General features: G+C 31.1%; 2 protein-coding genes across 2 annotated transcripts in view; one reads left to right on the top strand and one right to left on the bottom strand.

Annotated features, from left to right (window-relative positions):
• LOC139512131 (glycerophosphocholine phosphodiesterase GPCPD1-like) overlaps positions 1 to 17006 on the top strand; it is a 26179-nt gene extending 9173 nt beyond the window's left edge. Inside the window, exons 9-19 of the mRNA XM_071299528.1 lie at positions 177 to 312; positions 1162 to 1210; positions 1524 to 1616; positions 2224 to 2298; positions 5125 to 5170; positions 5518 to 5645; positions 7700 to 7830; positions 9655 to 9790; positions 10264 to 10424; positions 13656 to 13718; positions 14846 to 17006. Of these exons, the coding sequence (XP_071155629.1) occupies positions 177 to 312; positions 1162 to 1210; positions 1524 to 1616; positions 2224 to 2298; positions 5125 to 5170; positions 5518 to 5645; positions 7700 to 7830; positions 9655 to 9790; positions 10264 to 10424; positions 13656 to 13718; positions 14846 to 14942 (1115 nt within the window). The 3' untranslated portion in view covers positions 14943 to 17006. The remainder of the gene's footprint in view (positions 1 to 176; positions 313 to 1161; positions 1211 to 1523; positions 1617 to 2223; positions 2299 to 5124; positions 5171 to 5517; positions 5646 to 7699; positions 7831 to 9654; positions 9791 to 10263; positions 10425 to 13655; positions 13719 to 14845) is intronic.
• LOC139512133 (uncharacterized) lies at positions 16903 to 22911 on the bottom strand. Its single transcript, XM_071299533.1, has 4 exons — positions 22527 to 22911; positions 20925 to 21017; positions 20085 to 20261; positions 16903 to 17278 (listed from the first exon to the last, which is right to left on the bottom strand). The coding sequence occupies exons 1-4, from the start codon at positions 22837 to 22839 to the stop codon at positions 17040 to 17042; spliced, it is 822 nt and encodes a 273-aa protein (XP_071155634.1). The 5' UTR covers positions 22840 to 22911; the 3' UTR covers positions 16903 to 17039.

Here is a 22911-nt window from a genome sequence, read left to right as displayed (position 1 = left end):
TTGTTTGTAATTTGCCATATAAACATAGATCTATGTAATGAAATAAATTGCCTATATGTTATTGAATCGTCTCTTACAGTTATATTTTTACCAATTATTGCAGTTGCAGAAAAAGAATTTGTTATAATCAAACATTGGTACCGATGCTTTGGACTAATATTTGACTTTATTTCTAGTGGATTATCTTTTGATAAAACCTTTGGTAGGTCTACCTATGACAATGGAGGTGTCTTATCAAAATTACTGGAATTTTGAAAGAGCTGCACTAGATATAGGACACAAAGGAATGGGCTCGGCACATTCTCAAAAAGAGTAAATGTTTTTTTTATATATTATATAAATCCAAATGTATGTTATGAATATGAATGTGATGTGTAGGTAACAGTTCGTGTTGCTTAGTTTTTAGTTTTCTATGTTGTGTCTTCTGTACTAACATTTGTCTGTTTGTCTTTTTATATTTAGCAATAGCGTTGTCAGTTTATTTACAATATATGAGTTTGACTGTCCTAATGGTATCTTTTGTCCCTCTTTTAAGTCCGAATAAATACCAAGGATAAGAACTGATACCAACAGAAAATCTCTTGTATAACTGCTCTTTAATTGCGTTTTTGATTTTGTATTCGAACTGTTAATTTTAGAGCCACTGATGAGTCTCATTTATGAAACGCGGGTCTGTCATAACAATTTTCAATTCTGGTATCTCTGGCGAGTATATTCATTGGTTCAAGACAGTTACCAGAAATTCTCCAACGTGGAATGAAGAATTCCTAATACAGACTAATTAAAAAACACGTTTCGTGCTCAAATAAAATAGTTTTCACTTTAGTACACAAACAAAGAAAAGATTAAGCTGGATTTTTATCAGTCTTGACTTAAGTTATAACCGTAAAGGCACAACTGCAGAAGTAGTATATCAATTGCATTTTAAATAATAAGTTTTACTCATCATATGTTTACACGAAAGTTTAGGTAGAAGAGAAGAAAAACAATCAAAGTCGAAATGTCGAAAATTGATAGGACAATACACGAAAAAGATAACTGAATACAGGAAAAATTATGCAACGAGTTTCAGTTTGATATCGATAGAGTCAATAATTGCATGTACTACTGTATAGATATGTCAGTATATTTCTGTGTTTAAAACGGGTTTTAATGTTTTAGATCAGTGAGAGAAAATACGATTGCATCTTTACAGTCAGCAGGTAGTCATGTAAGTTTCCAATGGAAAGACAGCTTTTCTTATTCATATATATAATGTATATCAATCTGTATCAAGCAACCTGTAAAATTCAAACTATATGAACTTAAAGCTATGAAATTGCTTAAACAATTATAACTATCAATTACATTTTGAGATCCACCAGCCTTTAATTTTTACACATTTCTGATATTGCAACTATCAAAACAATTTCGTTTCTTTGTATTTAAACTGCTATTGATAATTAAAACAAACTTACTGATATCATGTATCACATAATATGTATTTCAAAGAAATATATGAAATAGAATATTATAAATTGTAGGGTGCCGACTTTGTTGAATTTGACGTCATGTTGAGTAAAGACCTGATACCAGTAATATATCACGATTTTCACGCGTTTGCAACATACAGAAAGGTAGGGAGATTGTCTATCTTTTAATTTATTCATACATTATTTAAGTAACGGTAAGATATTTTTATGTGTAATTTGATGGACTGAGTTGTATTAGTAGTACATGAAATAAGGAAATAATATACCAGTAAATAATGATAAAATACAAAATGACCTTATAATCTAGGATTTTGTATGTTTATGAGCGCATAATGTGTTTCCATTATTTCACGGTAATTTATACTGAGTCTAGTGATAATAAAGTTGTTAGCAAACTACAGTCTGAAGTTAACAGTTGACGAACTTACGATTCCAAAATGATCTAAAGGTAAATTCATAGATTGGAAGCCAAGATTACACAGAAAAGTGAATGCTAAGCTACAAGGCAGTCGTGCAACCAATGTAAAGAGAACTTGTCATAACAAAGTTTAGAAGGAAATAAATATAATCTATAAATTCTAACTACAATCCACAAAATTTTAGCAATGAAAAATACTACACAGTATTTTGCCGATGCTTATCCATTGACAGTATTTCATTTCATGTGACGTTGGAATGTTTTTACTTGATTTTAATTTTTGACAGAATAAATCCAGATTTTCAGATTCATAAAAAAATAATTTCATTTTAGAAAAAACGAGATGAACTTGAAAACTTCAGGGTATCGGTGAAGGATCTTACTGTTGCTGAGCTTCAATCAATGCAGGTTGTTATTTTTTTTTATATAATTACGTAAAAAGTCATTTAAAAACATGGTTTCCATTATGAAATGGCAAATTACACAGAGGTTGAAATTTAAAGTTTATTCTAGAAAAAGTGTATTAGAATTGCTTGGATTCTCATCTTGAGCAATTGAACTATTTACCTATTTTAATGATTCTGTAATTTTAAATTGAAGTCAGCTCTTCGCTCACACTAGTACAATTCATTTCAAAATGAAGCAACCATTTTGATCTGAACTTTATTAGCAAGTGTTTATCTGTTATGTTTTTTTGCAGATATCTCAATTTGAGGTTCACATTTGACTAGATGTGTCCTTTAATTTCAACTTGACCATAAAATGTAAAACAAAAATCATTATTTGATTCATCAATTGAGAAAACTGCTTTGGATGCATGAAAAATTATAACGTGTTGTTTTCATTTTTGTACTATTATACAAGTCGAAAAGCTAGGTTTTTTATAAGATAATAGTTTCCAATGTAAGCAAACGTTGCAGATATTGTCAAATACGACAATTGTGTGCTTTTTTGCGGGCCAAAATCTTAAAGAACCTAAGCTGCAGCCTACTTTCCCAAATGTTCCGTTTGCAATAGTAGCCTGTAGTTATAATGACTCCCCAGACAGAACACCATTCTGTTTCACGGATTTCATCCAAATTAGATTGTGCAAGTCACTATTATAGTTATAAAATGGGGCTTTACCTTGAGCATGGGAAATAACACTAACAAATGTATTGAAAGTCATTTGTGCATTTTAGCTTATGTAGCGTTGTCGTTTATGTATAGATTCGTGTTTGTCGATGTGTTATTCTTACGTAAAATCCATGTTCAAATGGCACAAAGAAAACAAACCACAACACAAAGTTTCAATTCATATCACTATGTAATCTGTTTAATGTATATCAGTTTGACATAATAAAACAGTTGGACAATAATCCTAATTCACTAACACAATATTTTTCTAGCTTACTAATTCCACTCTATTTTACACTCTCTGGTCTTTCTCGCATCCCCTTATTTACATAATTACAGGCGGTACCCCGACGGTTCCAAAGATAGGACACCGGGCGGTTCTTTAGATACCGGGCGGTACCTCAACGGTTCTTAAGATGTGCTACCGGGCGATACCATGACAGTTATATTTTGGCCACGAGCATCACTGAAGAGACATGTATTGTCGAAATGAGCATCTGGTGCAAGAAAATTAGTACCGTCAATTTTATTACTACCACTGGGTCGATGCCTCTGCTGATGGACTATTAGTCCCCGAGGGTATCACCAGCCCAGTAGCCAGTACTTCGGTACTGGCATGAAAATACGGATTTTTTGTGTTATTAAAATTTCCTGTTACAAAATATTAGAAATTGTTATAAATTAAGGAATGAATCTCCCTCATGCAAAGCTCTGATTCCTTTCACGGATTTGGCTATACTTTTTGGACCTTTTGGATTATAGCTCTTCATCTTTTATATAAGCTTTGGATTTCAAATATTTTGGCCACGAGCATCACTGAAGAGACATGTATTGTCGAAATGAGCATCTGGTGCAAGAAAATTAGTACCGTCAATTTTATTATAAAGATGAGGTACCGGGCGGTACCTCGACGGTTCTTAAGATAGGGTACCGGACGGTACTTAAGGTACAGGGCGGGGAATTTAAGTAATATAGATAGATACCGTTCAAATAAATAAAAATACCAGGCGATGCCCTATAGAAATGTTATTTAACCCATGTGTATTTAGGAAAAGATATGTTACATAATAATGAATTATACAGTCAAACTAAAATCGCTACACTTAGCAGTTATTGAAACGTTATCGAGCATTTATGTTGTTTGTGTCTGTCTATGAGAAGGATGCCACAGGGATGTTATTTGACCTGATTAAAAACATTAAATTACTTAGGATCGAATTAAACCCTTCATAAAACTACTCAGAGTTAGTTAATTTGGCTGTACTTGTAGAAAACTTATTACAATGTTTGAATGGTTTTACACTAGTAATTTGTTGGGACCTTTATTTTATGGAATAACCGTTTCACAGATGATATCGGATATGTTCCTTACGTAGTAACTACAATCCCCTTCCCTTTCATGAATGTAACCTACCAAATTAGTCTATTTACCGGATTTGTTATAACATCAGCAACACAACGGGTGCCACATGCCGAGCAGGATCTGCTTACCCTTCTGGAGCGCTTGTGATCACCACCCCAGTTTTTGGTGGGGTTCATGTTGCTTAATCTTTAGTTTTGTATGTTGTGCCATGTGTACTATTGTTTGTCTGTTTGTCTTTTTCATTTAAGCTATAGCGTTGTCAGTCTATTTTCGATTTATGAGTTTGACTGTACCTCTGGTATCTTTTGTCCCTCTTTTATAGAAGAGAGGGACGAAAGATACCAAAGGGACAGTCAAACTCATAAATCTAAAACAAACTGACAACGCCATGGCTAAAAATAAAAAAAGACAAACAAACAACAGCACACACGACACAACATAGAAAACTAAAGAATAAACAACACGAACCCCACCAAAAAACTAGGAGTGATCTCAGGTGCTCCGGAAGGGTAAGCAGATGTTATAGCTTCCTGTTCGGTGTGAGCCAATGCACCGTGTGGGTAAACCGTGCTTAACCTATAATGGTTTACTCTTACAAATTGAGACTTGGATGGAGAGTTGTCTCATCGGCACTCATACCACATCTAATTATATCTATTCAGTTACTAGTAGAACAAAATGTTGTTCTATAGGTCTTCTGTACATCAAGTCACCGTCTTTTAGTTGTAGAGATGAATTTCAAATTTCTTTTGTAGTTGTCATCTGTTCATGCTGCAAACGAGAAGGACGATCGTGAGTCTGGTGAGTAGTTAATTGTATGTTTTTTTTTTACAATAGCTTTGATAATAGATAAGAATTGGAGAAAGACAGGATTGGTGATTCTTCATACTCTATAAAATGAAGAGAACAAAAACTACACTTTAAAAATCCACAAATAATAAACCCTTGCAATTATTTACCACCTACAAATTGATCAGACCAATTAGAGGTAGTAAAATAAATGGGGGTTTCGTATTCACAACATATATATATTAGTAATCGATTTTGACAAATGATTGAGAACTATCAGGTACTGTAAACAATTTTGATGAACACAGTACAACATTTATTGAAAACTGAATTGTTTTAATTTTGATATGTTATCGTAGATGAGAGATATGAAGACAACGTTGATCCAAAAGAAACACAACCGTTCCCTACCTTGAAACAATGTTTTGAAGATGTTGATGAGCATGTAGGGTTTAATGTGGAAGTTAAATATCCGATGCTTAGAATGGTCAGTTTTATTAAATTATAAGCATAATTTATGTGACTCTAAGAGTATAAACAACCATTGTGTATATGCTACTGCTGGTAAACGTTTAATACCCGTGTGTATTTCCAGCCTAGTAGTCTGCATTTTTAAATTGAGATGAGAGATAATTGATTTTTATCATTTGTATAGTCCGGAATTACATGCACGAAGTATTTGCCAATGAGCATAAGCATAAATAATCTAGTAATCATTATCTGTAAATTTAGTGTCTATGCACTATATATTAAATTATTCAAACCACTATGGTGTTCCTCCCCAGGCATATAATTGCCTTAGCCGTATATGACAATAGTTCTCGGATTTTCAGTTATAATTATCTTCAACTTTGTATTGAATTTGGCCTTCCTATCGTTTTCGAGATCAACTAGTGAGATTTGATTATACGTTACTCCTATATGACATACAAGATTTCAACCCTGGTATATTTGATGAGTATTTACACTAGATATATGCAATAGTTATCAGTTTAATTTTCATTTGGTTGTTTTTTGCAAGAGAGAAAATGCTAAAATCAGGATGAATTTGAAACCAATTGAAATCAATTTAATTTTTCTAAAACTCGTGAAACTGGAGCACTTGTTTTTCGACAATATAGCATGTTCTGAATATTTTGCAATGTGATATATGGAGATGAGATTTGAATGCCAATGAGACCAGTATCTACTAAAGACTTTTTATTATAAGATATAAACAATAATTGTTCACCAAACTTCATTAAATAATGAAAAAAAACCCATACTCTTTATGCTAAGAATGTGAGGAAATTGGAATACAAATATTTGTTTTATGTGGTATGAAATAAAATTAACACTTAATAAATTCCGAAAATCCGAATTTCTTATCTTGATTAATCTTCATCAGAAATCTTGAACCTAAACAATTAAAAGCCAGGAATGAATATATTTATAAGAACATTTGAGCATTATCATCTTTATGGTAAAAATGAACATGAAAGAATATCAAAATTCATTTCTTTCTGACTGAATTAAAACATTACTTTCCTAATAGTTTCTTGTTCATTAACACTGAATTTCAAATAATTTTTGGTTTTAAATCATGTCAGTGCCCAAGTATAAGCGTTTACTCACGACAGAAAGTGATGAGTTGAAGCACTAACCCTTAACATATTATAATGCCAACCCTATTATAAACGTTACAGCTAAATGTTAATCCAGCGTCCATATTGGTTGAAGATATTATTTTCATAAGCATAAAGATATTCATATATAAAGGCAGCAGTAGTATATCGCTGTTCAAAAGTCGTAAATCGATTGAGAGGAAACAAATCTGGTTTACAAACTAAAACCGACGGAAACACAGCAACTATAAGAGGAAAAATCAAATTATCAGAACACATAAGTGCAACATAAAACAAACAACAATGTAACATACATAGAAACGAACTAATAGATAATAACTGCCATTTTCCTGACTTGGTATAGGATTTCTTTAAATCACATTGAAATAATGATTTTTAAAAATGATGAAAGATATGCTTTGTATTTAAATTAATTTGTTACTTCTCAACTAAGGTATCAATAGATATTTATTAGTGCAGTGAACCGTTGATGCTCCGTTTTTTTCTGTTACAAGAAATCAAGAGGGGTGTAATCAATTGCAGCCTTTTTTCTAAATTTCATTTTCAAGATGTTATTTATTTCGTTTCACATACTCAACTAAGGTATTAATATATATTTTTTATTACAGTGAACCGTTGATGTTTTCCATTTTGTTTTGTTACAAGAAATCAAAATGGGTGTAATCGTAGGCAGCTTTTTTCTAAATTTCGTTATTATTTTTTTTTATTTCGTGTCACTTTCTTATCTGCTTATCCCTTTTTGAAATAAGAATTTGCAAATTATATATGTCAAAAACGTGATGTGACATTTCAATGTATTTTTAGATTGTGATGGAAACGATATTATTGAAAAGTATGACAAAAAATTGAATCTATTGAAAATAAACGTGACAATATAAACAATGCATATTTTGTAGAGTTTTTTTTTTTTTCACAGAATGGATATATTGAAGAGTCTACTTATTTTGACAGAAACAAATTTGTTGATATAATTTTAAAATCAGTATTTGAAAACGCAAAGGATCGACGAATAGTTTTCTCAAGTTTTGATCCTGATATATGTACATTGTAAGTATGTATTAATTTGTGAAAAAATCAAAATATTTCCAATCAATTCATTCGAAACCTGTACATTAATAAAAGGAGTGGGGAAAATTTCAGAAAAATAAATTCAGAACACGTACAGAAAAGATAAATATATTCTATAATTTTTTTTTATGTAACAGTGTGTTGTCTTTCAGGGTTCAGTTCAATATCGTAGCATCTACGTAGTTGCTATCAATATCTTTATAGCAACAAGGCTATAGCTACACGTTCAATAGTCAAAATCTAAGTAGCACTTCGTAGCCGCTACGATATTGAACGCAACCCAGCTCAGACATAATTGTGTCATGTGACCGTGACGTCATCAACGTTTTTTCATGATCTTCTCCGGCTTAAAATAGCATTTAGAATTATATTATAATGAATGACTAATACTTTTTCTGTCTATTCGAAATAACAAAAAAGTCTGGTGCATGCTTTGAAATAACCCGCTACAGAAGTTATTCCGTATGCACCAATTTATTTTTATGTTATTTCCAATAGACAGAAAAAAATATTACAGTAATTCCTTAACTAATTATTTACAATGTCAGATACACCAAACGCTTATATGTTCATTTCATTTATTCTAATTTTATTTCTAGGCAAAGAAATTTTATTTAACGGAAAAGAAAACTAATAATGAATACATTCCAGTTGAATAGTAATGCAAACATGATCAATATTACACTAGCATTTCAAAAAATAAACAAAATACATATTTTGATACATAATTAATATGCGGGTGGCAATGCATTACTAGTATTATTACACAAACGCATATAGTAAAGTAAAATCGAGGTTTAAAATTATGATAGAGATGGTTAGTTATCAGTCAAAGGTTTAGTTTTTATGACATATTTAATTATTTATAGTTATAAATTTTTTTTACTCATTTCATCACATCTTCGATCTAGAGAATCTATGTATGGCAATGGTTATTATGCAGTTCGTAATATATGAGGGTTTGGTGTTATGTCTACTATTTATTACGTGATGGTTCTATATATGATTTACCACTTGATGTCATTCTAAGTAGCACAACAAGTGCTGGTAAAGAACAAGAATAAAATTCCTTACGACACAAATTCACTCCAGATTTGATTGATGGTCACGATGTACCATCGTGAGTTTTATGTAATGTTTTGTTTCATTTTCTTTTTTTCTTTTTCTTTGTTGTTTGTCTATTTTAGTCATATGGGCATGATGTAAATCTTTCTTTAAATTACTTGTCAAGAAAAAAAGATGTTCAAGAGCTTAGTAATAAACTAATCATTTTAGTAATTGTGAGTACTCTCATATCTGTACATTGTGTCTTTAGTGTTTCTGTTAGTTGTATTTGTGGTTTGTGCTGTGTATTGATCTTATTCGTTAATCCCTAATTAACTGATATTTATATTTTGTTCTTTTATTGTGCTGTTACACTACCGAGTCAAGTTAAGAGGAGAATTTTGGCACCCCAAAACATGTTTAAACCCGCAATTCTATGTGTGCCTTTTCCGTGTCAGGAGCCTGTAATTCGGTTGGTTGTCTTTTGTTGGTGTATATCATATTCATTTTTAGTTTATTCTTTTGTAAATATATCAGGTCACTAGTTTTCTAATTTGAATTGTTCTCGGGCTTCTTTTATCTTTCCTATGGGGTATTGTATTTGCTCATTATGGAAAGCTGTTTCATTGACAATCGTACCATCACCACTGGAATTGACATGGGATATATATGTATTAAGATAATAACGATAGTACAATGCAAGTTGGACTAGAATTAGTCATAAACATATAAGAAATATAATTCTTGATTTTCACTTAGACTGCGATTAAAACAGAATAAATATCCTGTTTTATTGCTTACCGTTGGACGCATACGGCATGATGAGGAGAGGGCAGATCCTAGATGTGTATATGTTCCGATTGGCGTCAACTTCGTCAATTTTGCAAATATATTGGTAAATATTGACTACAATTATCTGTCTGAATCACATATGATAATATTATTTCAACGCAATTTTCTAATTTCAAGGACAATTTGCAGCATTAGTTTCTTTACTATATATATTTTGTATGTCAATTTGCACTCTTATTGTTTGTATGAATAATAAACCTTGTCACTTAACATTTTAATTTTTGTATACAAAATAAACAGTCGTATTTTAATTAATTCTGTCGACGTAGAAACAAGTATACATTTAGCAGATTACCTCCTTTATTCCATTGATGTTTAAACTAGATTAATATTTTAACCTATAGACCGACAAAAATTATTCTTAGATGAAAAATATATGATTGAGGATTATATTATCTTTTTATACAAAAAAAAAAGAATTACATAGTCAGGCTAGTATACTCTTGACTTTTTTTGTAAATGCTGTTAACATTTCGCTTCAAATATATTTCTATTCTTATGGTGTTCTATTTAAAGGGGATAAATGTAAATTCAAAAACAATACTTGATAACCATGAACTTATCAAAGACGTTAAAAAATCAGGACAAGTGCTGTTTTGTTGGGGAGAGGAAACCAATGATTCAAATGTGATCAACAAGTTACGAGAATTAGGTGTAGATGGCATTATATATGATAGGTAAGTAAACAATTCATATCTACAATTTATTATATTTTATATGAGAGTATTGTCTTTCACTATACGTATTCGATCCTTTAAATCCTTTGATACGTAGTTTTTATACGACCGCAAATTTTGAAAAAAATTTCGTCGTATATTGCTATCACGTTGGCGTCTGCGTCGTCGTCGTCGTCGTCGTCCGGCGTCCTAATACTTTTAGTTTTCGCACTCTAACTTTAGTAAAAGTGAATAGAAATCTATGAAATTTTAACACAAGGTTTATGACCATAAAAGGAAGGTTGGTATTGATTTTGGGAGTTTTGGTCCCAACATTTTAGGAATAAGGGGCCAAAAAGGGCCCAAATAAGCATTTTCTTGGTTTTCGCACCATAACTTTAGTTTAAGTTAATAGAAATCTATGAAATTTTGACACAAGGTTTATGACCACAAAAGAAAGATTGGGATTGATTTTGGGAGTTTTGGTTTCAATAGTTTAGGAATAAGGGGCCAATAAAGGGCCCAAATAAGCATTTTTCTTGGTTTTTGCACAATAACCTTAGGTTAAGTAAATAGAAATCTATGAAATTTAAACACAATGTTTATGACCACAAAAGGAAGGTTGGTATTGATTTTGGGAGTTTAGGACCCAACAGTTTAGGAATTAGGGGCCAAAAAGGGACCCAAATAAGCATTTTTCTTGGTTTTCGCACTATAATGTTAGTATAAGTAAATACAAATCTATGAAATTTAAACACAAGGCTTATGACCATAAAAGGAAGGTTGGTATTGATTTTGGGAGTTTTGGTCCCAACAGTTTAGGAAAAAGGGGCCCAAAGGGTCCAAAATTAAACTTTGTTTGATTTCATCAAAATTGAATAATTGGGGTTCTTTGATATGCCGAATCTAACTGTATATGTAGATTCTCAACTTTTGGTCCCGTTTTCAAATTGGTCTACATTAAGGTCCAAAGGGTCCAAAATTAAACTTAGTTTGATTTTGACAAAAAATGAATCGGTTGGGTTCTTTGATATGTTGAATCTAAAAATGTACTTAGATTCTTGATTATTGAAGTTTTTTGGTCCAGTTTTCAAATTGGTCTACATTAAGGTCCAAAGGGTCCAAAATTAAACTTTGTTTGATTTCATCAAAAATTGAATCCTTGGGGTTCTTTGATATGCCAAATCTAACTGTGTATGTAGATTCTTCATTTTTGGTCCTGTTTTCAAATTTCAAATTCTACATTAAAGTCCAAAGGGTCCATTAAAGTCCAAAATTAAACTAAGTTTGATTTTAACAAAAATTGAATTCTTGGGCCTCTTTGATATGCTGAATCTAAACATGTACTTAGATTTTTGATTATGGGCCCAGTTTTCAAGTTGGTCCAAATCAGGATCTAAAATTATTATATTAAGTATTGTGCAATAGCAAGTCTTTTCAATTGCACAGTATTGTGCAATGGCAAGAAATATCTAATTGCACAATATTGTGAAATAGCAAATTTTTTTTTAATTAGAGTTATCTTTCTTTGTCCAGAATAGTAAGCAAGAAATATCATATTGCACAATATTGTGCAATAGCAAGAATTTTTTTTAATTGGAGTTATCTTTCTTTGTCCAGAATCAACTTAAATCTTTGTTATATACAATATACAATGTATATACACTTTCTACTACCAACTGATAAATTTAAATAATCTTTACCATTCAGTGATAACAAGCAGTTTTTTTTACATCTTAATATTTTATGATGTATTTAAATGAGTAGTTATTGTTGCAAACTCCATTAGAAATTTTAATTGAGATCAGTTTTGGAATAAGGGAAAGGGGGATGTGATTATTAAAATTGGGTTCAATTTTTCTCATTTGAAATTTCATAAATAAAAAAGAAAATTTCTTCAAACATTTTTTTGAGAGGATTAATATTCAACAGCATAGTGATTTGCTCAAAGGCAAAAAAACCTTTTAAGTTCATTAGACCACATTCATTCTGTGTCAGAAACCTATGATGTGTCAACTATTTAATTTTAGATTTAAAAAGTTTGAAGAAGAAATCTTTAATTGATTTGTAAAATCTTGGCATTTGTTTTGTGTAAAAAAAAACCATGTAATGTCAAAAATTTGATCACAATCCAAATTCAGAGCTGTATCATGCTTGAATGTTTTGTCCATACTTGCCCCAACTGTTCAGGGTTCGACCTCTGCGGTCGTATAAAGCTGCGCCCTGCGGAGCACCTGGTTTAACGTTATCTTTACGCCTGAGCGTTCAAATATACTGCAGCATTTGATAATTATAATGTTAATGTTGCTATTAACTGGTGCACTTGTTTCCCTTAAAGTGTCAAAATTGTTGAAATTAAGGTTTACCACTTATCAGACCTAAACATTTAAAGGCATGGATGCAAAAATATGCAGAGACGTTAGGAGGTATAGGTCCAAATTCATCTAAAGAAAACTTTACCTAGGGAGTTCGAACCTATGTTTTATAGTAAAATCTAACCTTATCATAATTCATAAACTTACAAAGTTCGAGCTTCAGAACTTTTCGGCATTTTTCTGTATTTATCTTCAGCAGGAATTAAATAAATAAAGAATTCGAATATGATACTGTTATTAATTAAATTATACTTTTTCTTTCATTCAAAATTCTGTTTGTTATTGTATGAAAAATGGGACATCAGTTATTAAAATATAAAAACTAGAATAAGATGTATTTTCTTCTTTTTGTATATTTTTTGTACATCAATAACATGTGGTTAAAAAACACCGTCTTAAAAACGATGCACATACAATTTTGGAACTGTTCAATTTTTATAAAAATTCAAGAACTGTTTGAAAAATATGTTTGAAAAATATATGCCATTGCAATGATTATACACGAATAGAAATAACAAAATAACAATAATACAGAACTCCAGAAAAATTCAAAACGGAAAGTTCCTAAAAAAATTGCAAAATCGAAAGCTCAAACATATAAAACGAATGGAAATCAACTGTCATATTCCTGAAAATGTGTAATTCGTTGTTATGCTCTTTTTAACAGACTAATTGTGATGTTTATTTTAATGTGATGCCGACCAATACCGTTTTCCTGTTGTTGGTTAATATACAAATACAAACAAAATTTCCTAGAAATACTCGCACATGATTTATTTCCTAATTCTGACATAAATATGGCTACTGAAAATATTAAAATGAACTGTTGTTGATCTTATTATGTATTTAATTATAATGTCAAATACTTAAATTTTAGATGGATGGTACATGAGGATGTTTCAGATTTGTGGATTGTAAATGACGCTAAAAATATTATTGGGTAACTTTCAGGCTATACTTACGAATAGAATACAAATATGAAATATGCCACTTGAATACCTTATAGTTGGTATAATGCATTTACTTTTGTATTGATTGTATTAACGATGAAAAGTATCTTAAGTTTGTTTGAAAATATGCGTACTGTAAACGTGTATTACTATTTTGAACTCCACTACCATTCTGACTACCATTCATATCGTTACATACTTAATATTTAAAAGGGAATAACTGGGATACGCAAAAATACCACAAAGTACAACAGACAATAGCAAAATTCAACTTCTTTAAAAAAAAAAAAAATAACATTTCGCATTGAACTTTTAAAGGGCTTCACCATTATTAGGAAAGGAAATGAGAGTACTAGTATGATTAGAAAATGTTATTTTACATAAATATAAATTAATAATTACTAATCAATAAAACTCAGGGATCTTGAAAATGTATGAAATATTGAAATATTCATTATAATACAGTGAAAGTTTTGAGTCGAGGTAGTAAATAAAAAAGAATCTTCGTTATTTTATCAACCTTATAAAATATGTTACTCAGTCCCACCTATCAGCTCCTTAAAACAAAATGCAGCCTTGAATTTAGCAAAGAAAGGCAACAGTAGTATACCGCTGTTCGAAATTCATAAATCGATTGAGAAAAAAAACAAATCCGGGTTATAAAATCATTTTATGTGCTTAGAACGTGACATATAAAGTATTGTATTGCATGTAAGATACATTGGCATAATGCACAATCAATTAATTTATTCACAACATGAATTGACTGGTTATATCATTTTACAGAGGATTACCGACTATGACAAGAACTATATACATTTAGTTCTTTAATGATTAGTTTTGTTCATAATGATTTAAGAACACAAGTTCTTAATCCCTGACTACTCATTTGTTAAAGGAAAATTATAGCTCGTTGTAAATAATGTCTTAAAACAATTTATGTGCCAACAGTAGTAACAATATTAAAAGTTTAGAAAGGGTATATCATCACCGGAACTTATGATTGCAACTTGTATTCATGCAAAATATATCTAATTTTTATTGTTTGTGTCATTGAGATAATTCACATTAATATTTATGTCATTATTCATGAAAGGATTTTGTGTTATCTTTCCAGGATTGATCAAATGAAAAGCACGAAAGAGAATGTATTCAAGTTGGAAAAAAGATTGAAAGAAAATGTTTCACAACCTGTAGATAATGACAGCAAGTGATGGATGAATATACAGGATGTGCAATAGTCTTTTAAATAAGACATAAAGCCATTATATTATATAAGTTCATGCAAATTTTTTGAGAAAGAAAACAACATTCCAATAGTTTCTTTATCAGGGAATATATTCGACAATATTTTCCCTGAAGTAAGCTCAAGGAAACTTCTTGACTTGTTTAAGGTTTAGTTATAGTTATTGTGTTAAGCTTACAAATTGTAATGTTTTGCATGTTGATAGATAATCAAGATGCGATGATTTTGTTTTTTTAAATGCTAGAATAATTTGACATACAGCTTCTTAAGTTCCTTAATTGGTAAAAGTTTAAAAAGAGAAAACAGATCATCAACTGCAATGAATTTCTTCGCCTTGATTTAAGGCAGTTATAAGTGTAGAAAGTTCGGCTTACTCTCTTTATATTTGATTTCAAATTAATTGACTTGCCTAGATTAACCGTTACATATTTCTATATAACAAAAATACCCCGGATATATGTTCAAATGGCTGTATTCAGAATCTCGTGCTCTTTTCCTCGTTCATGTTGAGTTGTTATGTTTTGTTTTGATTTTAACAATAGTGTATTGTTGTTTGCAGTTTTCGTTTCACATTATGTTTTGTAATAATACTTCTTTATTTTAATATTGTTTGAATATTATACAGCGTATGATGCGACCATATTGCAACTATGTACATCATGTTACTTTTGATTATACAATCATAATTGCATAATAGTGATTTTATCATGTGATGCAGTACATGTTTTAGGTTTATAATCATTCATTAGTGAATAGAAGTTGTACCAGGATATAGCTTTTAGACACTGTAGCCGTTTCTCTGAAAGAACAACATGTTGGACACTATAAGTTCTCTATTTAAGATTTATTTATTAGGAGTTCCATAGTCTAAAATTCATTCAATTTTGATTTGTTCGTGTTAAAATAAACTATACACAAACTTCTTAATTCGTTGGATAAAAATCTCCTGCTAATTTGTCACTTTTTGATTTATTAAATTGTTTCTAAATTCCAAACATTTAAAGAACTCACGACATTGTACAGTTTGTTGTAAAACTGGTACAAACTTATTTGTATTTAAAAATTCCAGAATGTTATTTGGAATATCTGTACTTTGATTACCTTGCAGTTTTCTGAAAAGTATTTCATATATACATGATGTAACTTTAAATGCTTTAATATCTTGCTCTTAAATCAATTAAATACTCAGAATATTTTTAATATATGTTTTACAAAATGGCTCGTGTTTATACAAGATATGGAGGCATCAATAAAAATGGCGAATCTCGTTTTAAATTTTTATATTTTAGTCAATCAGATGAGTTTTGCTTTTTAATGTAGCAACATACGAATATTTGAAGTTAATGTGAACGAACATGCGTTTTAGTTTTCTAACTCCTACATCGAATTGAATAAACAAGTCTATATAATTATTCTTCAAGATTGATTTTTTATCAAGAAAAGTGTATTTTATTCCATAATAAATTACCCTGTTATAAAAAAAAACAAATAACAAACCGTCAACTACCCTTCTGTTTTCATTCATTCATCTCTGTTTAATTTCATTTTTATGTTCCAGGGGAATAAAGGTCATAGCTTAGACCATACGGGAGTCAAAACAAATTCTTACCCGATAATGTCTAGAGTTTCTTGTTCATAATTAAAACTAAAAGAACATTTTTGGCTCAATATGTCAAATTTCAAGATTGATTTTACAAAACATAGATTTTGGGCTAAAAACTCGAATTTTCTATGTAAATGAAAGATAAAGGGAAGCGAAAGTATTAAATTGAAGTTACGATCATAGTCTCAGCTGCTCGAAATAGGTTGTTGATATAGACATATTATGTTTCTGATAGGGTTCACATGATGGATTTTTATGAAATTATACAATAGAGATGCAAGTGTAATTTATCCAACTCAGTCATTGTGTATGTTGAAACATGAAGTTTTATCAATATGTATTTTATTTACAATATGGGTAAGAGTAACATAGGCTTACGTCGAAATGTCTTTTTAAAAACAGATTTTATTAAATTATTGTAATTATTTATATTACTTTTGGGTTTTTTTCCAGCTCCTAAAATCACATTTGTAATGGAGGGACCAATTCACATATATATCCATATAGATCGGTCCCTCCTACATCGTACATCTTTGCATAGTCTGCAGTCCAGAGAATAACATTATTTTCATTTGCAGATACTGCGGCTGGTTCGCCTGATCCCCATATAAAGTACGTCAGTACATAACCATCATCTAACTTCCACACACCTGTTCCATCTTTCGTCCCTTGAATGTAATAGTAGCTGTTACCGGTCGTACCTACAAATGAACAATTTAGTATGTAAAGTAACAGATCTTTAATGTTTTGCTAAGTCAACTGCTATTGTTAACAATGTCATATAAGTAGATTTATATTGTCGTGTTAACGACTGACAATATATAAATTCTGAATATATAATAGAGGAACTTTTTCATGTATTACATAATAAAGGAAAGATATTACAAATAAGAAGAACGTATAAAATCGTTCCCGACCTACATTTTAACTTCCATTGCTGATTTCATGCAGAACACCATAATGATTGTATTGCAGTTCAATGCAGAAGAACTACTGCTCATTTAGGTCTTGCTTTAACTATCAGTAAACACACCTTTTCTACTTCATAAACGTCCTTACCATATAAACCTTTAGGTGAGTTACAAGCCCTTTTTCACTGATATTATCAGCTTGATCTTAAAGAGTGTTGATGAACCACTGTTCTATGTTCGGGGAGGGTTTGCCCCCTGCAATCATGTTTAATCCCACCATATTCTGCATGTTACTGTCCAAAGTCAGAAGCATGCATATTTGTTTTTCATAATATTATGTTTTGTACATATATCAGGATGCAGGTTTTCTCGCTGGAATTGATTTACATTTGTTCATTTGTCGGTCACATTCGCAGCTTCTATATCTTGCTTCGCGGTAAAGATTTTGCTCTTCATTTGAGGATGTACTGTGACATAGAGATAGAAACGTAACGTCATTTCTATCATGAGTTGGTTGACCGTTATGGAATAACCGTTTCACAAATGATATCGGATATGTTCCTTATGTTGTAACAACAATACCCTTCGCTTTTCACGAATGTGACCTACCGAATTAGGCTATTTACCGGATGTGTAATAACATAATTAACAGGACGGGTGCCACATATGGAACAGGATCTGCTTACCCTTCCAGAGCACCTGAGGTCACCACCGATTTTTTGTGGGGTTTGTGTTGGTTAGTCTTTACTTTTCTCTGTTGTGTCTTGTGTATTATTATTTGTCTGTTTGACTTTTTTTTATTTTTTAGACATGGCGTTGTCAGTTTATTTTCAATCTATGAGTTTGACAGTCCCTCATGTATCTTTCGCACCTCTTTTGTCTCTGGTGGATAAATCTCTATAATCACCGTCGGGAACTTAGTCTATTGACTGTTCTATCACCTAGTAAGTAATTAGACCTTCAAAGTTTTCTGATTAAACTATCTTCGTCAGATTTACTCGAGAACGAAAGTATTAATTGAAACCCAAAATAACAACATATGTGTAAAAGCATTATAACCGGAAATTATCCTAAAAGAGCCTGACATCTTTCACTTGCATTTGAGAAGTTGTTTGTGCTCAAGTCAATGTGTATTTCGGAGTAAGAGAGAATTTTAAAATAAGAAAGTACACAACGCGTGTTTGATATGCAAAATTAACACAATAAGACTTAAACAAATAAAAATAGATGCGTACGTATGCATGATATTTTTCAAGATACCAATAAATACAAATACTTATCTATCTAAATTAAAATAAATAGAAAAATCACATATTTTTAATAACAGACTTTTAAGTTACAATAAATATGATATCCGAATTCGGAAAATGTAAAACGGAATGTCCCCAATCAAGTGGCAAACCAAATGATAAAACACATCAAACGAATGGACAACAAATGTCATATTCCTCTCTTGGTACAGGCATTTTCAAATGTAGAAAATGGTGGATTCAACCTGGTTTTATAGCGCTAAACCTCTCAGTTGTATGACAGTCGCATCAAACTATATATTTACTTTTTTTATTCAGCAATTTTTGTTCACATTTCTATAGTTTAATATTTCTTGATAAAACTGAAACTTTTCTTTTTCATTTTTCCTTTCGTTATTCTTATCTCATTTTTGTGTCAGTCTTTTTTTCCCTAATCGCTAATCACGTCATTTCACTGAATTCTTATATTCTGAGCCTTACATTTTCATACCATTGTAGAAAGGACTGTAATTAGACATAGTAGTTTTGTCATATTTATAAATACAAAACTTTGAATTGATGGAAATACTAAAATTTTCCCTCGTTTCGATCAGTATTGCGGGAAAATGTTCTATTCTCGGTATGTAATTTTTTATTTTTGGTATGCCGATGTAAATCTATCGAATCCGGTAGCTGAGTTGTGGTCATATTCAAGGTGTTTTTGTATGGTAGCTTCTTTTTCTAATCGTTACATATTGAAAGGGTAAACTCTTTAATTTTAAATGATGTTTATATATCTATTGTTAGACAAATATTTTTGCTTTTCGTAAACTGTTTGAAACGACGAGGTCGGACGTCATTATCCTGAGATAGGCTCGAGCATTTATTCGGATACAGGTTTTCGTCGGCCTTGGCTAACGGAGGTAGTAAACTTTTCAGGTTTAAGCTCAGGCTTTTTTCAGCTTGATTCCTAAGATAACTTAGGCTATAGGACATCTTTAGAGCTAGAGGGGAGACTATGATGAGAGTATAGATATATAAAAAAAGAAGATGTGGTATAATTGCCAATGAGACAACTCTCCACAAGAGACCAAAATGACACAGAAATTAAGCATGCCGGTAGAATGAAAAAAATGGTACAACAGAGTAAAGAATTTTGCATTTGTGATGAACCTTAAACTCTGGTAGTAACTGTGTTTATTCCGAGATCGGACATCCATTTTGTCACCATTTTAAATATTGACAGAACAAAAACTATTACATGCAAATAAAATGTATCATCCGAAAATATCACCAAATAAGAATAAAAATGAAATGTTATAAGATTTATCAAACACTTACATTTTATCTAGTTAAAATATACTTACCAATAATCGTGCTGACAAATTGCCATTTGTAGAAGTTTGTTATACTAACTAGCTCTGTCCCTTCCTGTTGACACTTTGTTTTCGCAACAGAAAGCTTTACTGGGTTACTGTTGTATGCTTTAATACAAGAATCCGTAAGCAAATGATATGTGTATCCATTTCCTATCGGACAATTTGCTACAATAAAACAATAATGCAAAAGTTTTATTTATCAACATTTAATGTTATTAAGTTTCATTCATACTTACATCCGATCGCATTGCGTGTATAGGTAGAGGTAGTATATTTGGTTAGCTTGCTTGCTAGCTCAACCGTGAAGTCATTATTAGGTAAGGTAAACTATCCTCCTTTAAGAGTAGACTAGTCCGACAGATAACCAATATATATATATAGACTACTTCGAAAGGAGTAATTCGATCTAATACCTAATAATGACTTCACGGTTCAGCTAGCTAGCAAGCTAACCAAAGATATAATACCTTTTCCTACACAATCAGCTGTTATCTGAGATTACGACCAGTGTTTGTTCGATGATTACGTATTACTTATTTCGGTTTTGAATATATTCATGTTTACGTAATAAATATAAATAATATAGTCAAACCTGCTTAAGACACCACCTGTATTAAGCAAAAATCTACATGTAAAATAAGACCATTAATTTTAGATCCCTCTGTAGTACATTGCATATAGTTTGAACCTGTATTAAAAGACATCCTGTCTGAAGAGACCACATTTTGCTCTCCCTTAAGTGGTCTCTTAAAACAGATTTCACTGTATTTGTTACGAGATTTTTGTTCAGTTCCAAACAAAAAATTGATCAATTTATATGTTTAATACCTTCAACATATGATGGTACACGAGTTGTTTCAGATGGTACAGGGGTGGTTTCGGATGGTGTTGTTGGACTTGTCGTATCAATAGGATCAATACCTACAAAAGAAAAGGAACAAAATAATCCTAGATGTGAAAATCCTTGAAATAGAACTTACTTTAGCAATATATGTTTCTGCTCAAAAAGGTAATAAGCACTAATTCTTTTTTATAGTTGTACTGCTCTGACTGGGGGGAGGGTTGAGATCTCACAAAACATGTTTATAACCCTGCTGCATGTTCACACCTGTCGCAAGTCAGGAGCCTCTAGTCTTTGTTAATCTTGTATGTGTTTTTTTTTAATTTTAATTCATTTATATGTTTTGGAGTTTAGTGTGCCGTCCATTTTTAATGAACTAGTACACAATTTAATAAGGGGCAAAGATACCAGGATTATAATTTAATACGCCAGACGCGTGTTTCTCTACACTCATCAGTAACGCTCGGATCAAAAAAGTTATAAATCCAAACAAGTACAAAGTTAACTGAAGATCCATTAGTGGCCTTCGGCTGTTGTATGCTCTTTGGTCAAGTTGTTGTCTCTTTGACATATTCCCCATTTTCATTCTCAATTTTATTTATTAAAATTTGAGTTGATATTGATTACGAATTTGACAATTCTATTTATGTCCCTTTTAGCTCGAATAATTTCTCAAATATTCAAGTATTTATAAATCCTTTATTTTCAATTTTAAGAATTTTCTTCCATACTAGTATTAAAAGGTAAATACAGGTTTTGAGTAAATCGAAAAAGAAACTGCATTGAAAGTTATTTTCATAACTGCTCTAACTAGATTTTGTATTGATTGTATAGATAATTTTGGGAATTCTTTTTCTGTTCCTTTTGGTTTTATATTTCCGCAAATATTATACATCCTTGGTTTTTAATTTTTGGTTTTGAACTTCCCATGGTATTGAAAGGTAGGTTTGGAAATGCACTTTGGATGTACCAAACAGATAAAGCGATAGTTTATTATAAGTTTATTTACAACCGCTGGGTCGATGTGACTGCTGGTGAAGTTTTAATTCCTCGAGGGTATCACCAGCCCAGGTGATACCCTCGGGGAATCATGAATTATTATTGATATCGTCATATTTATAAATTAACTGTTTACAAAAATTTAGACTTCTTGAAAAACTAAGGCTATTCTACCTCAGGAATATATTACCTTCGCTGTGAATTAAGGAATTTCGGTCATAAGTGCTCTTCAACTTCGTACTTTATTTGGCCTTTTTAAACTATTTTGGATTCGATCGTCACTTATGAGTCTTTTGTAGACGAAACGCGCGTCTGGCGTAAATACAAAATTTAATCCTGGTATTTATAATTGTTTATTATGTTTTTTAGGACAATACCACCAGATAGTTAGGATATTCTCATTTCAATTAGTATTTTGATATTTACTATTATTACTTTAGTCGGAGATCCATAATATTTCATTATTTGGAATCAAACTCACCTTGTCGCTTATACCTTTTTAGTAATTGTATTCGATTGAATATATTGTGTACTAGACAATTGAAAATCATAGACTAATAATAACAATAAAACACTTAAAGCATATTTACCTGGATATTTTGTGTAAAACCTCCATCCTATTTCGTCCACACAATCGGTTATTTTGTATGTCGGAGCGCTATGTAATTGACATCGCCTGCTTTTTCTATCATAAAATAAAGATTTACAATTACTTGTATCCAAACATAGTCGAGTACACCGAACAAGAGAAGCCATGCTGACATTACGCAATGCAGATTGATTAAACAATTTATCTGATAAATTGCTATCCTTTGACATCGACAGTTCCTCAATTGCTTCAAAACAAAAAATATGATTTGAAAATCCTGCAATTGTGATTAGAAATACAAAAAAGTCTGACATGGCTGACAATCTTCAACCCCAAACTTAAACAGCTAGTAATATTTTTCAATCTAACTCAGTCTTATAAAATTG

Source organism: Mytilus edulis, chromosome 2 (assembly GCF_963676685.1).
Source record: "Mytilus edulis chromosome 2, xbMytEdul2.2, whole genome shotgun sequence".
Taxonomy (NCBI): domain Eukaryota; kingdom Metazoa; phylum Mollusca; class Bivalvia; order Mytilida; family Mytilidae; genus Mytilus; species Mytilus edulis.
Note: the sequence above shows the minus strand (reverse complement) of the source record. Positions and strands in the feature narration are given on the sequence as shown.